Raw genomic sequence first — 12,895 nt, forward strand, 5'->3', positions numbered from 1 at the left:
GTATGTGCACTGTGCTTTGTGTGTGCACATATGTGTCTGTATGTATGCATGTGTTCTCTGTGTGTACACGTGTTCTGTATGTGTACATGTGTTCTCTGTGTGTACATGTGTTCTGTATGTGTACATGTGTTCTGTATGTGTACACGTGTTCTGTGTGTACATATGTATCTGTATGTGTACACATGTTCTGTATGTGTACACGTGTTCTGTATGTGTACATGTGTTCTCTGTGTGTACATGTGTTCTGTATGTGTACATGTGTTCTGTGTGTACATATGTGTCTGTATGTGTGCATGTGTGTCTGTATGTGCACATATGTGTCTGTATGTGTACATATGTGTCTGCATGTGTAAATATGTGTCTGTATGTGTACACATGTTCTGTATGTGTACATATGTGTCTGTATGTGTACACATGTCTGTATGTGTACATGTGTTCTGTATGTGTGCATGTGTGTCTGTATGTGTGCATGTGTCTATATGTGTACATGTGTTCTCTATGTGTACATATGTGTCTGTATGTGTACATATGTTCTGTATGTGTGTATGTGTTCTGTCTGTGTACATGTGTTCTGTGTGTGTACATATGTTCTGTATGTGTATATGTGTTCTGTATGTGTACATGTGTTCTGTGTGTACATATGTGTCTGTATGTGCACATATGTTCTGTATGTGTATATGTGTTCTCTATGTGTACATATGTGTCTTATGTGCACGTGTGCTTTGTGTGTGCACATATGTGTCTGTATGTGTGCATGTGTTCTGTATGTGTGCACATATGTGTCTGTATGTGTACATGTGTTCTGTATGTGTGTGTTCTGTATGTGTGCACATATGTGTCTGTATGTGTACATATGTGTCTGTATGTGTACATGTATTCTGTATGTGTACATGTGTTCTGTGTGTTCACATATGTGTCTGTATGCAAGTGTGTGGAGAGGCCAGAGGTCAGCGTTGGGTGTCTTCTTCAATTGTTCTCCACCATGTCTTAGAAAGGTTCGACAGCTTCATTCATTTACATAATTTTATTCCTTCTCATCCCCCTCCCTCTCCCTTGCCCCCCATCACACAGCCTTTTGAGACAGGGTCTTCAGACTGGTAGGGCCTCGGCCTGCTCTGCCTCCCCCATTCTGGAATACATCACTATTGAGTCTCATACCTCTCCCCAATGGTTGACCGTCTCCACTTTTGCTTCTCCCTAGCTCCCTTTGCTCCACAAACCAATAAAAGAAAGGGTTTTGCAGGGTTCACATTGTGCTAATAATCCCGTGTGAGTGTGCTGAATTCTCACAACCCTGAATACGTTCAACTCTGGAGCTGCATCTCCACTTACAGATAAAAAAGCTAAGCACAGACCCTTGCCAACATTTCTAAGCTGGCAAGCAGCAGAGCAGAGAGTGGGTCCGGACTTGACCCGTTGCAGAGTGCACATCTTGAACGACTACGCTAACACTGGTCCAGGACCACTATGGCAAACATCCCCCGAGAGAATCTTCCTAAGATTTCAAGGTGATGCCTGCTATAAAATGTTGGCTGCCTGTAAATAAACTTGCTACACATGACCAAATATAGAAAAGCCAACATGTCTCGCCACCTCTGTCATTGCTACAGACTCACGTCCCAGACCACAGTTTTCTTTTACGAACTCTGTGAGGACACACGGGTAGCAGGGTAGACCTGCCCGCTCTTCCTCCTGTTGGACATGTCCTGTGCACACAACTCCATCTACCTGACTTGCCAAGAATCTGATCATCCTTTTTGAAATTGTACGGTTTTGAATTGTAAAGTGATCAGTGAGATCACGTTAACCAATAAACTACTGAGGGGTTAAGAACGTAGAGCGCGTGCCTATCAGGCCCTGGGTTTGGTCCCCAACATAAAGAAAATAAAAAAAGGTACTGAGATACATCGCTTAAGAAATCCAATTTCTGAGGATACACTGGTAAAGCAGTCAACAGAGTGCCAAGGGGCACGCACAAGGGACAGTCTCTGAACCATACCATGGATACCCACACCAGGAATTCTGCCTTGCGGTTCAATCACCAAAGTCATCCCTGGGAATAACACTCCCAGGCGGAAACACACGGTACAGGGCAGCTGAAATGATCGGAGCAGCCCACTGCCTGCATGCGATTAGGCTTTGAAAAAGGATTACCACTCCTTAATCTGCAGAGGTGAAGACTACGGGGGAACGGTGCTCAACGTCTATGAAATCAGAAAGAAATAGAGAAAATGGCTCTGACCCTATCTGCAAATCCCCGAATTCTATCCCTCTACAGCTTCAAGGGAACCACTTTCAGAGCCATCCACACAGCGGACTATTTTCTCAGCAGGGAATAAATTTAGAGAATTATTATTTTGAGAAGTGGTATAGTCTAAGAGGGAGGTTAAGTTTTAAAACGTTTTAACAAGCCCTCAGGTGACAAAACCAAAGGATCCAGTCCTGGGAGGTCCATCTGAAAAGTATGAATGACGTATCTAGTCTCTCCTGAGGTGCTCCTGCCCCGGGCTGACACGGGGCTGGGTGGTCCAGCGATCCTCCAGCCTCCCCTCTCTCCACCTTGTCAGCTGGACGGTTCATGAATATTCAGAACAGGGCCCATGCATATCCTTGTGCCCAATTTTGGGATGTACTGGGACGGCTTGGGAAACCAGTACAGCACAACCACCCATTCTTTGCGGGGAGTTCTCCTCGGTCCTTACCACAGTCTTTGTCCCAAGGTTCTGAATTAGAATTCAGGGGAATGGTTTGACCATGAGCGCAGTAAAAATGGGACGCCTTTAACGATACCTTCAAGGAAAACTCACAGTTGCTGCTCACAGAGCAATGTTTATACCATGCTGTGCTGTTGAGGGGCTAAAAACCAGTTAAATCTCAATGGGGACGCTGCTGGTCACACAAGAACACAGATGAATTAATTCAAATTTAAGGGGGAATTAAACATACCAATTATATAGTCATCATCACAGCCCAAGATTTTAAGCTCTGGAATGGACTGAGGTTCCTGGAGGAGGAGCCACCCACCTTCCCAGACTGGGCTCTGCTAAGCACACAGGGGCTAACTTTCTAGAGGGAAGAGAATCAGCTCCTTCCCCCAAGAGCCGAGCGTTAATCACTTCAAGCATCTAATAATAGGTGATTGTTTGGGGGTTGGGGAGCTGGTTGCAGAAGGAATGGCAGTAGATTATGGTGGGGGGTGGGGGTGGGGGCAAAGACTCCAAGTCCATTAAGAGAAAGGAAACTTTTAACAATATAGCCAGCTTTTGGATCACTGGTAGGATGAGACACTAAACAGAAGGGGGCACAGGGGGCATGGAAAGGGGTGTGGGGGGCTGAGAAGAGAGAGGCTTCCCGGAACAAGAGATAGCTAACAACTCATGCTAACCTTGCCTGCCACACAAACTGGAAGGGATCCCTTCGTATCCCTTCAAATTGCAAGTCTGAAAAAACTCCCATACGTTAGTTCTATTCATGTGGGGGGCACCAAAGCAGCAGAGGTGGGGAGGGCTGGGGTGGGTACGGGGTAAAGTGTCACCTTGCTTCTCCTTGTGGACTTGGGAGTGATCTGGGCAAGAAAACTGGGCCATCTGGAGTTCAGAAGTCGAGGGAGATTGGGGAAGAACCAGGAAGATGAACACACGTTCATCAGCCACACAAAAGAACGGAGCAGAAAGAAGCCTGGATTTGGGCACTCGCGTCTGGCAAGGAGGCCGGCAGCAGGGCTAATGAAGCATTTGCAGTGTGGGACCTGTGCCAGTGCAACAAAGATGTGCTGGGGCTCTGCAGATGTGCCAGGGCCCCCAGAGCAAAATAATGACATAATCACCAACAGTGTCACAGACCAGACTGTACACAAGGTGACAGGGGAGGGAGGCCTGGAATACACACATGCACACACACAGAGGACTTTCCACGGCCGGCCGCAGTGGCTGTGGCCCTGAGGGCTGGGCTGCGGCCCGCCCTATCTCAAGTTCCCAGGTGGAGTTGGTGTCCCTCTCTGCCCGGGTTCTCACCCAATTCCAGTGAGTGCCAATGAGGCAGGGGAGATCTGAACCACTTAGGGGAGACTCGGAGTAAATGGCAGAGGCTGAATGAAGGGAGACAGGCAGAGCGAGATGGAGCTCCGGAGAACTGAGGGAGTGAAACTCTAATATCTGTAACTTCTGTTGTGTGTGGCTCTGGTCACAACCTAAGGCACAGGGGAAAGGAAAATACGCAAGGAATAGTCTGGGGCAATCTGTGAGCGGGCAGACCACAAACTAACCACCAGCATAAAAAAAAGGGGTAACCTCAAACTGGGGGTAAAAGCAATGACTAAGCACGGGATGGAAGGCAGACGGGCCCTGTTCATGTTTTAAACAAGATCTCCCAGCAGGCCCTGTCACCTGCCCCGGTGGCTCTTGCTCTCAGTAAGGTGGGTGTGTTGGTACAGCTGTCTGGCTTTTAAGTGACTTTTGTCAGTCTGAAAGTGAAAGTCTGTTTGAGAGGTTGAAAGAACAATAGCTTGGAGCCCGGAAGAAGAACTCCAAGCACAAAGGCCTCCTACACCAGTGTCCCTTTTCATAGCGACTCATGAAATATTCATGAGGAGAACTTGAATTTTTTATGACCCCTTTTTGGTTTGACTATATTACTTGTGTCAACGCCCACATTCAGGTTCTCCTTAAATACCAAAAAGGTCTGCTGTGGCAGTGTTTCCAAAGAGTCCCAGGGAGAGAGTTGGCGGCCGGCAGGCCTGTCCGTCCAAACAGAATCACTAGGAGGGACACAGATTCTTTTCAATATGGTTCCCGTCAGCCTTGAAGCTGTCGTCCTCTCTACACTGGCGATATTTTAAACCTTACTAATTTGCTAGCTCAACTCTTCGGAAGAACGGTTATATTTGTTTTTCTTGGCTTCACCCTACTTAACAGAAAAAACCCAGCCTAATGATCAGCCATAGAGCTCTTCTTTCTTCCCAGTAAGGCTTCCACCTTCCATCGTTACTTTGTATCTCGGCCAAAAGTGGGAGGGGGCTGGGGAACAGATTGTATTTGTTTTTTTGTCATGTCACCAAACAGCCCTGGAGATTGGCTTAAGGCAATCTTGGAGGGTGAAGCCCGATTTTAAAACTAGAATAATCTACTTTCAAGAGTTAAACTCCGATGCTTCACCCAAAAAGGCTGTTTGCGAAATGGTGCTGCCAACTCAGACGGGTGGATTGAAGAGACAAGAGCAGATGACGGTTAGACATTCTGCCCTGTGACTGACAAGGAAGCCAGTTGTGAAAGCTAAATACTACCCTGTAGGGGACAATGAGAAGATTGGATTTGAAACTGTCATCCAGGTGAAAGGGGAGGGGCAAGTCGAGCAAGCTCTGGGTTTGCTATGGGAATCTGTTTAATCCAGGCCACATACTCAGGCTGGCTTTCAATGTGGTGTCAGAACTTCTCCAGACATTCCATCCAGGATAGATGGAACACAATAGCTACATCGCACCAAAAGCGGCAGCTACCACCAGCGGCTCTCAGGAGGGAACTTGTGCTCTCCGTCCTACTGATAACCCTTTGTGGGATGAAGGAAGAAGCAAGGCCAAGAGGACGGCGCGGCAGACAATACACCCCTCCGCACTGTCCTCAGACTTTGCTCATCGTCCAGGGATAATTAATTATGAAGGCCTGAGGGTAGGCCGGAGCAAGAGAAAGCCCACCACTGCCTCAGCACCCCAGCCGCCACCTCTGTGCTTGCTAAATGCTTTGCCTATTGGGGTACAGCCGCCAGGGAGCCAACAGATCACGGGGAGGGGTGAGCGAGAGAAAAGCAAAAGATTTTTTTTTCTATGTGCGTCCACCCTTGTATAATTCCATTCTCACTGTGAACTCATCCATACACAAAACACAAGGACAATTTTTTTTTTTTTTTTTAGAGAGAAAGAGCCACAGGGTAGGTTACAGTCAGAAATGGGCTCTCGGTGGTGTGTTAAAAAGATGGTCTTTTCACCAAATCGTTTCACAGAGGCAAAACAGACAAACACAAAGAGTTGAGAGTTTTTCTCCTACATTAAATGGAGTAACTGATAAGGTCAGACATGTGATACCTAAAGACACGGATCCACGAACTCTTGAAGTCAAAGGGCCTCTGTGCGCCGAGGCTCAATCTTTCAAAGGAAACAGATCACAGAACTCCACTGAACCCCCTTTAAACTTTATGAAGCAGGAGGGGAAAAAGCTCTAAGTAGGGAAGCTAGACAGAAGAGCCTTGAACTATTTTCTGAAGGAGAGATGAGGCCTCCCTAGGCCGCCACAAAACACCTTTTTTTTTTCTAAAGGCTCCTCTGAACTTTGATATGTGCCAAGACACTGCTATTGAAAGCTGTATAATTACGTGCTATAGCCACTGTAGAAAATTCTTTGTTCCCCCCAACAAAGGACAATGAGCACAGTGCAGCGACATTACACACTATCTTTTTCTTTAAGAATGTTCGCTCGGAGAGGTCATGGGATGCTATCACTAATAAAGCTGTTGAGTAAGGGGGTTTTAAAGTTGTCCTCTTACTGTGCTTGAATGTAGCCCAGTGACAAAAAGAGACATGGGGAGCTTAAAAAATGCAATATTGCCAAACAGACCATAAATCAATGGACCCCTTGCTTCATTATACTGATGAACACTTTGAATCTCAGAAACAGCAAAGAAACGGAGCCTTGCACTGGGTGAGGGTGTGCCCTTCAGCCCCGCTTCCAGCCTGCTGCTCTCTCTCCCTCCCCTCCCCTCTCCTATTTTGAGTGATCATTCTGTGGGTACCTTCCCAGTCAGCCATGTGTGTACGTGTATTTAGGGATCATTTATTCAGTCTCTTAAAAGATCAATTTGGCTTGTCACCAGCGAGACTGGCACAGGAAGGAGCAGAAAGTGTTTCTCCTCCTCCTTGCCACCCACTAAGAGTGTGTTGTGTAGAGAGCTTGTTCAAATGGCTTGGTGGCTTTGAGGCCAAAAGATAGCAATAGCGGTAAGGTTTTCAGTCATGCGCCAGTTAGCCAAGCCATCGCTCACATTTAAGTATCTATTTGGAGCAGAGGGAAGGGCTTCCAAATTCCACCTGTCTTCCTGCTTCTTTATAGAAAGGCTTCCAAACTTGCTCATTCTGCTTGGGCTGGCTGGAAGCGGGAACAGGCTGGGTAAGGAAAAGTTCAGTGCATGCCGAGGGGAACGGTGGTGGAAGGGTCTCTTGGGGGGAGACACGCTTTTCATTTTCAATGTCCAAGAAGAAAGGGAGAAATTACATAAAGAATTACATAGACGTACCCCTCTTGCCTGTCATGTGTCGTTAGAGAAATGTCAGCCCCACAGGCTCTGTGATGGATATACCCAGTGACATGCTATGCCTATCGCTACCGTAGGAAGTGGCATTTACCAGCCCACTAATGAATGAATCAAGTTCCCGGGTCTATTTATTTCTAAGCCTTCCAGCCTCCAACCTGAGCCCTCAGCAAGGGGCAAGGGAGATTAGTCAGACTCATTGGGAACTCGGACTCTGCCGACGGGCTGACTAGTCACTTGAGGGGCCTGCGAGGAGCCTTGCTTTCCACAGTACAAGTACCTCATGATAGCCACTGAGAAAGTGGGCCCCATGTGCCGCGTGACAGTTATCTCATCTTTGTCTCAATTCATACTCATGTCACCCCAAGTCTCCAGCCTCATCCTGTCCTCTGAGTTGCACCAAGGGAGCATCCACACCTTGGCTCTCTGGGCTCCACAAACAGCGGGCATAACCTCTGAGTCATATGGGTTAGGCACCGAGCGTGGATTCTTCACAAACTGGTAAACTGGCTTTGGGAACTAACGGGCATCATTGCCTTCCTCCTCCCACAGTGGAGGGGGAAACAAAAAAGCAATAAGATCTGACTTCATTGGCCCCTGAAGTCAGAAGTGTAGCTATGATTTAACAACTGGAAAGCAATGCCAAACCTCCTTTCCCTGCCCATAAAAAAAAAAATCTTCTGGAACCCCTTCAAAGTGAAGTGAGAATAAAACACAGAGCTATACACCATCACACCTGGAAAGATGGATTTCTTGCTGCCAATCGCATTACACGGGAGAGGCAGGGGTGGAAGATGCAGCTGAGATCGCACACCTTCTCCCTGCACATCTGTAACTCCATCTAGAAACGACACACCCCGGGCTGTGGAGTCAACTCCCCTCCCTTTGGTACAAACCAAAAGTGGCACTGCTTTCTCCCTTCAGTTCTTCTCCTGCGTTCCCCTGGGCTGTCTCAAACTCTCAACACCCTGAGCTTGGATGCCGTGCCAAGAGTCCTGGCTATTGTGAAAGCTGATACAAAAGGCAGGCAGAGTAAGCTCTCCGGTCACTTAGAAGGCCAGGGAGGACAGAGCTCTGCAGGCCACTCCCTCCTGCCCGGTGACAAACCTTCCTCAACTGCTTCCTGGTAGGCCAGGAATGGGCAGCCTCTCCTCTGCAGAGCCACCAGAGTCAGAGACTGAAAAAGGCTGGTGCTAAACAAGAGCAGAGGACACAGGCTGGAGGGTGGCACCCAGGGCTTCCCAGAAACCAGCAGCAGGAGACAGAAAAGAAGGAAGAAAACATCCTAGTACTGAAGGGGAAAGTCAGAGGGAATCCCTGCTCCCTGTCTACTGCATGGGCCCCGCCCACTTGGAATAACCTAGAAACTATTCAAGCCTTGCCTCCATTGTTCTGCTTCTATCCTTGTCACGGCTAGTGCCCCCAGCAGGAAGTTAAAGCCATGAATCCCCACAAAGGAGTATCAGTAAACAGTCAACAGGTGCTAGCTATTTTATTATTGTTATATACAATTGGTGAGAAAGTGTGCGTGTTTGTGTGTGTGCACGCACGCGCATGTATATGTTTGCTTGTGTGGGGACATGTACATAGTGCATGTGGCAGTCCGAGATTGGCATCTCACGTCTTGCTCTGTCACTCCCCATCTTATTTTTAAGACAAAGTCTCTCACTGAACCTGGAGCTCATGGCCTCTGAGTTCCAGAGATCTGCCCTCCCACTCCCCCTTCCCCCAGCTTTGACACGGGAGCTGGGGATTAGAACTCAGGTCCTTGTGCTTGTCTGGCAAACATTTTACCAACTGAGCCGTCTTCCCAGGCTTAGGAGAATCTTATAAATATGTAATCTATAAGATGTTGGATGGTTTGAGCAGCTAATAGGGGGATAGCCTGTTCCTTTGTACTGACTGAATCTCTGAGCATCATAGAGATGTAACCCCTGTCTCTACTAAGCTTCATCTCTGTTTAATGTTCTGGAGACAGAGACTACGTTCCCACCTTCCCCTCTAGCTTATGCTGAAGCTCCTGGTCTATTTTAGTTGATGTTAAGAAGAGAGACTTCAATGCAAGAGTGAAGCTGTGTACACTATCATCCCAGGCATTCGGCAAGAGGTGCCGGGGCTACTTTTGGCTCGCAGCCACAGTCCACACTGGCAAAGCTGCAGAGAGATAAGAACAGTGGCTTTTTAAGCATCTCACTTAAGCAGTGACCTCCATGCTCAAAGGCAAGGGAAAGGAGGGACCCCTTATCTGAAGCCTTGTAAGTCAATGTGCCGACTCAGAGGCTGAGTTAAAATCTATTTAGTGGTGGTGGTGGTGGTGGTGGTGTGTGTGTGTGTGTGTGTACACATGAGTTTGTGTGTGCACAAATAACAATGTTAGAGTACAAGCTGCTGAGTCTTGCTTTCCACATTTCTGGAGAGAGCCCATGTTTTGTTTCTTGCTGGTTTTTTTGTTTGTTTGTTTGATTTTTGGTTTTGATTTTTTTTTGTTTTTGGTTTTGTTTATAAGTGAAGGAGGAACCAGCCTCAGAACAGTCCAATAACTTGCCTAAAGTCACATGAGAAGTGACAGGATTCCTGCCTAGGCCCCACTCTCCTCACAGTGGAGCAGTCTTAAAATAGACTATGCAGATAAAGGCGAGGTGGCCTGGCTGGCAGTGGATTTGATTCCCAGAGAGAGAGCTATCAGATGGTAATCATATGAAGGAGGCTTTGGATGATGCTAAACGGAGCAGCTTGCTGGGTACCTCTTGATGCCAGTGTCTCCTGCTTGTGCCGTTCTGCTGCCTGTGCTGGGGATAGGGGATTAAATTTCAGCAGGTAGGTTTCAGTGCCCTGAAGATCCCAGTGTGCATTTAAAGGGCCTGTCCCTTCTGGCCCGAGATCAGAAATTGCCTAATGAACACTGGGTAGTCTTTTTATGGAGACCGAGGCACCTGCCCAGCGTGTATTTGTTAAAATATAATGTGATTAGTTCACTGGTGGGCAGCAGTAGCTCCTGGGGTGGAGTCTTGGAAGAGAAGAAACAAGAAGCTAAATTCTTACACAAGATTTCTTCAAATGTCTAGCCACTTGTAATGACTTCAGCTTTGGAAGGCAACATTGTTGCTGTTGTTTTTCATGACAGGGTTTCTCTGTGTAACCGCTCTGGCTGTCTTGGGACTTGCTTTAGACCAGGCTGGCCAGCAACTCCCTTGTCCACCTGCCTCTGCCTCTCCAGTGCTGGGATTACAGGCGTGTGCCACCACACCCAGCCTGGAAGGCAACATTTGCTTATAATTTATCCACACCATCAACCAATGTGGTGAAAGTGGAGACTTTGAAAACAGAAGGGGGCTAGGTGGCTCAGAGGATAAGGTAGTGAGTGACCTTGCAGTCAAGCTTGGCAGCCTGAGTTCCTTCTCTGGGGTTCACGAGACGAAAAGAGAAGAAACCACTGACTCCTGCAAGTTGCCCTCTGGCCTCCCCACTCTCTAGACCTCTCTCTCTTACACACACAGAAAATAAACAAATAAAAAGATAGTGGATTTGAATTCCAAGAACTCCTATTTTTAATGCATTCAGCAGAAGAAAATCTTTCAAACTGTTCAAATTTTCAAGGAAAAAATTTGACTTCCCCTTTGTGAACCTTGCATGCCCCATTCTTTACAAGCTCAGAACTGATCTGCATTGCCCAGAACAACAGGGAGGAGAGCTGGACAGGAATGAACAGGCAGTGAGAATATACTACTCGGGAGAGAGAGGGTCAGGCCTCTCTACAGACAAAGCCAGACCATCGGGGTTCCTCTTTCCCTTGACATAAAGATGTTTCTGGGTATCCCTGGGTACTTATCTATAGAACAAGAATACTAGCATAGGTCCCTCAGATTCCTGCCTCGCAGTGGCACGGGATCTAGCCAGGAAGGTTTAAGGAATGATCAGCGTAGTCAAGGCACAGCTGGTATGGTCTACCCTCTTCCCAGGGGCTGTCTATAGAAGTCCCCCCACCCCCACCCCCACCTCCAGCTATTGTTGCCCAGACCAGCAGGGCTCAGCAAATGCCTTTGTGAGCATTGGGAGCTTGCTCTTGTGGTCTCATGCAGTCATCATGTCGATGACAACTGTGCCAGGGCTCCGCATCAGCCCGTAAAGAACCCTGACTCGCAGCCCACACACCTTTCATTGTTGCACGGATATGGCTTCCTGGAAATTGTCTGTATCACTGTGCACGCGTCTAGAATGGTCTCATATGTAAGAGGAACGCACAAGCTACTCATCCTCTCCCCAAAGCAAACATAAATAAACACCAAAGTCAGGCTGGCGGGATCTCTCAGTGGGTCAACGTTCTTGCCACAATGCCTGAAGACTCCAGTTCCGTTCCTGGGATCCACATGGCGGAGGAAGAGAACTGGCTCCCACAGTTGTCCTCTGAACTTGGTGGGCACTCTACGGTTCAAACACAGCCCTCACCCCCCACACAGTCAAGGCCACACACTTGTGGACACACACTAAACAAATACATAGAAATGCAACTAAAAATTTATAAGCAAAAAAAAAAATGAATGCAATCTTTTGAAATATGCTCAGTAAATTCTCACGCCACTTCCTCCCAGGAAGGACATAGGTGAAGGTGGAAATCATGGAATCACTTACCCACCATCTCTAGACTTCTTAAGCAGACACTTTTGCAGTTACATTGCACACAGTCTGTGCCCTTCAGTTCATGTGTGTACCCCACAACATAAATGAAATCATCCTATGTTTGCCCTTTGCTTCAGACTTTACAGTTCTCTTGCCTGCGTTCTCTTCCACATAAGCTGGATGGGGGGGGGCGTGGAAATGGAAGGGCTGTGGGGGAGACACATGATTCTCCTGGTTGTCTGGCATGCTACCACGCATGCTTAATTAAGAAACCATTGCAAAAAAAAAAAAACCAGAGTCCTTCCCAAAGAGCATGAAAACAAATAAAGAGAAAGGAGATAACCAAAGCCTGAAGACTGGCTCCTACCTCAAAGTCATTTGCTTTGTTGTAGTGCATGTTGAGGGCTCGGTACAGCTCACAGTCTCTGGTGATGGACAGCTCTTCTGTGCTGGTGACCCCATCGTTGATGGCTTGACGCGCATACTTCTCCATCTGAATATAGTAAAACTCACGGAAATTGCTGAACCACTTGATGAGCTGGGAGGTAATGCATCTGTTGAACTGTTAAATTTAAATGTTGAAAATGGTGAGCATGCTGCTGCTCTTCTGTTAGCTGACTTCGCGTAAGTATCAGTATCAGGAGCATTTTTAATGTTTCCCTCCCCATTTTACCTGGAAAGCGAGGTGGTAAGTTCCACCAAAATGGTGGCAAGAGGAACAACCATTCTCACAGAGTATTAGAAGGTACACTCATGACAGAAACCACACTCTCTACACCACTCCAAGTGGAGAAGCCATAGTCTAAGTCAGATTTTCCATGGATGGATTATCTCTTATTTACAGAAAACCCCACTGTTCTACCTTCAGTAGAGGGCATGCATCTGCTTATTGCATGGAGACCCACTGGAGCCAGGGTCCTAGGCAGAGTTGGTACTTTCAATCTCCAGTATGACGTCAGCAGCAGTAGGACATGGTGTGTGT

The 12,895-nt window shown here is 47.3% G+C and overlaps 1 protein-coding gene across 2 annotated transcripts in view; it reads right to left on the reverse strand.

The window, feature by feature from the left end:
- The window catches only part of Prox1 (prospero homeobox 1), a 51,976-nt gene that overhangs the window by 16,851 nt on the left and 22,230 nt on the right, over positions 1 to 12,895 (reverse strand). For both annotated transcript variants that reach the window (XM_005348864.3, XM_013346955.2), the window contains exon 4: positions 12,281 to 12,475. In XM_005348864.3, coding sequence (XP_005348921.1) covers positions 12,281 to 12,475 — 195 coding nt within the window. The remainder of the gene's footprint in view (positions 1 to 12,280; positions 12,476 to 12,895) is intronic.

This window comes from Microtus ochrogaster, chromosome 6, assembly GCF_000317375.1.
Source record: "Microtus ochrogaster isolate Prairie Vole_2 chromosome 6, MicOch1.0, whole genome shotgun sequence".
Taxonomy (NCBI): domain Eukaryota; kingdom Metazoa; phylum Chordata; class Mammalia; order Rodentia; family Cricetidae; genus Microtus; species Microtus ochrogaster.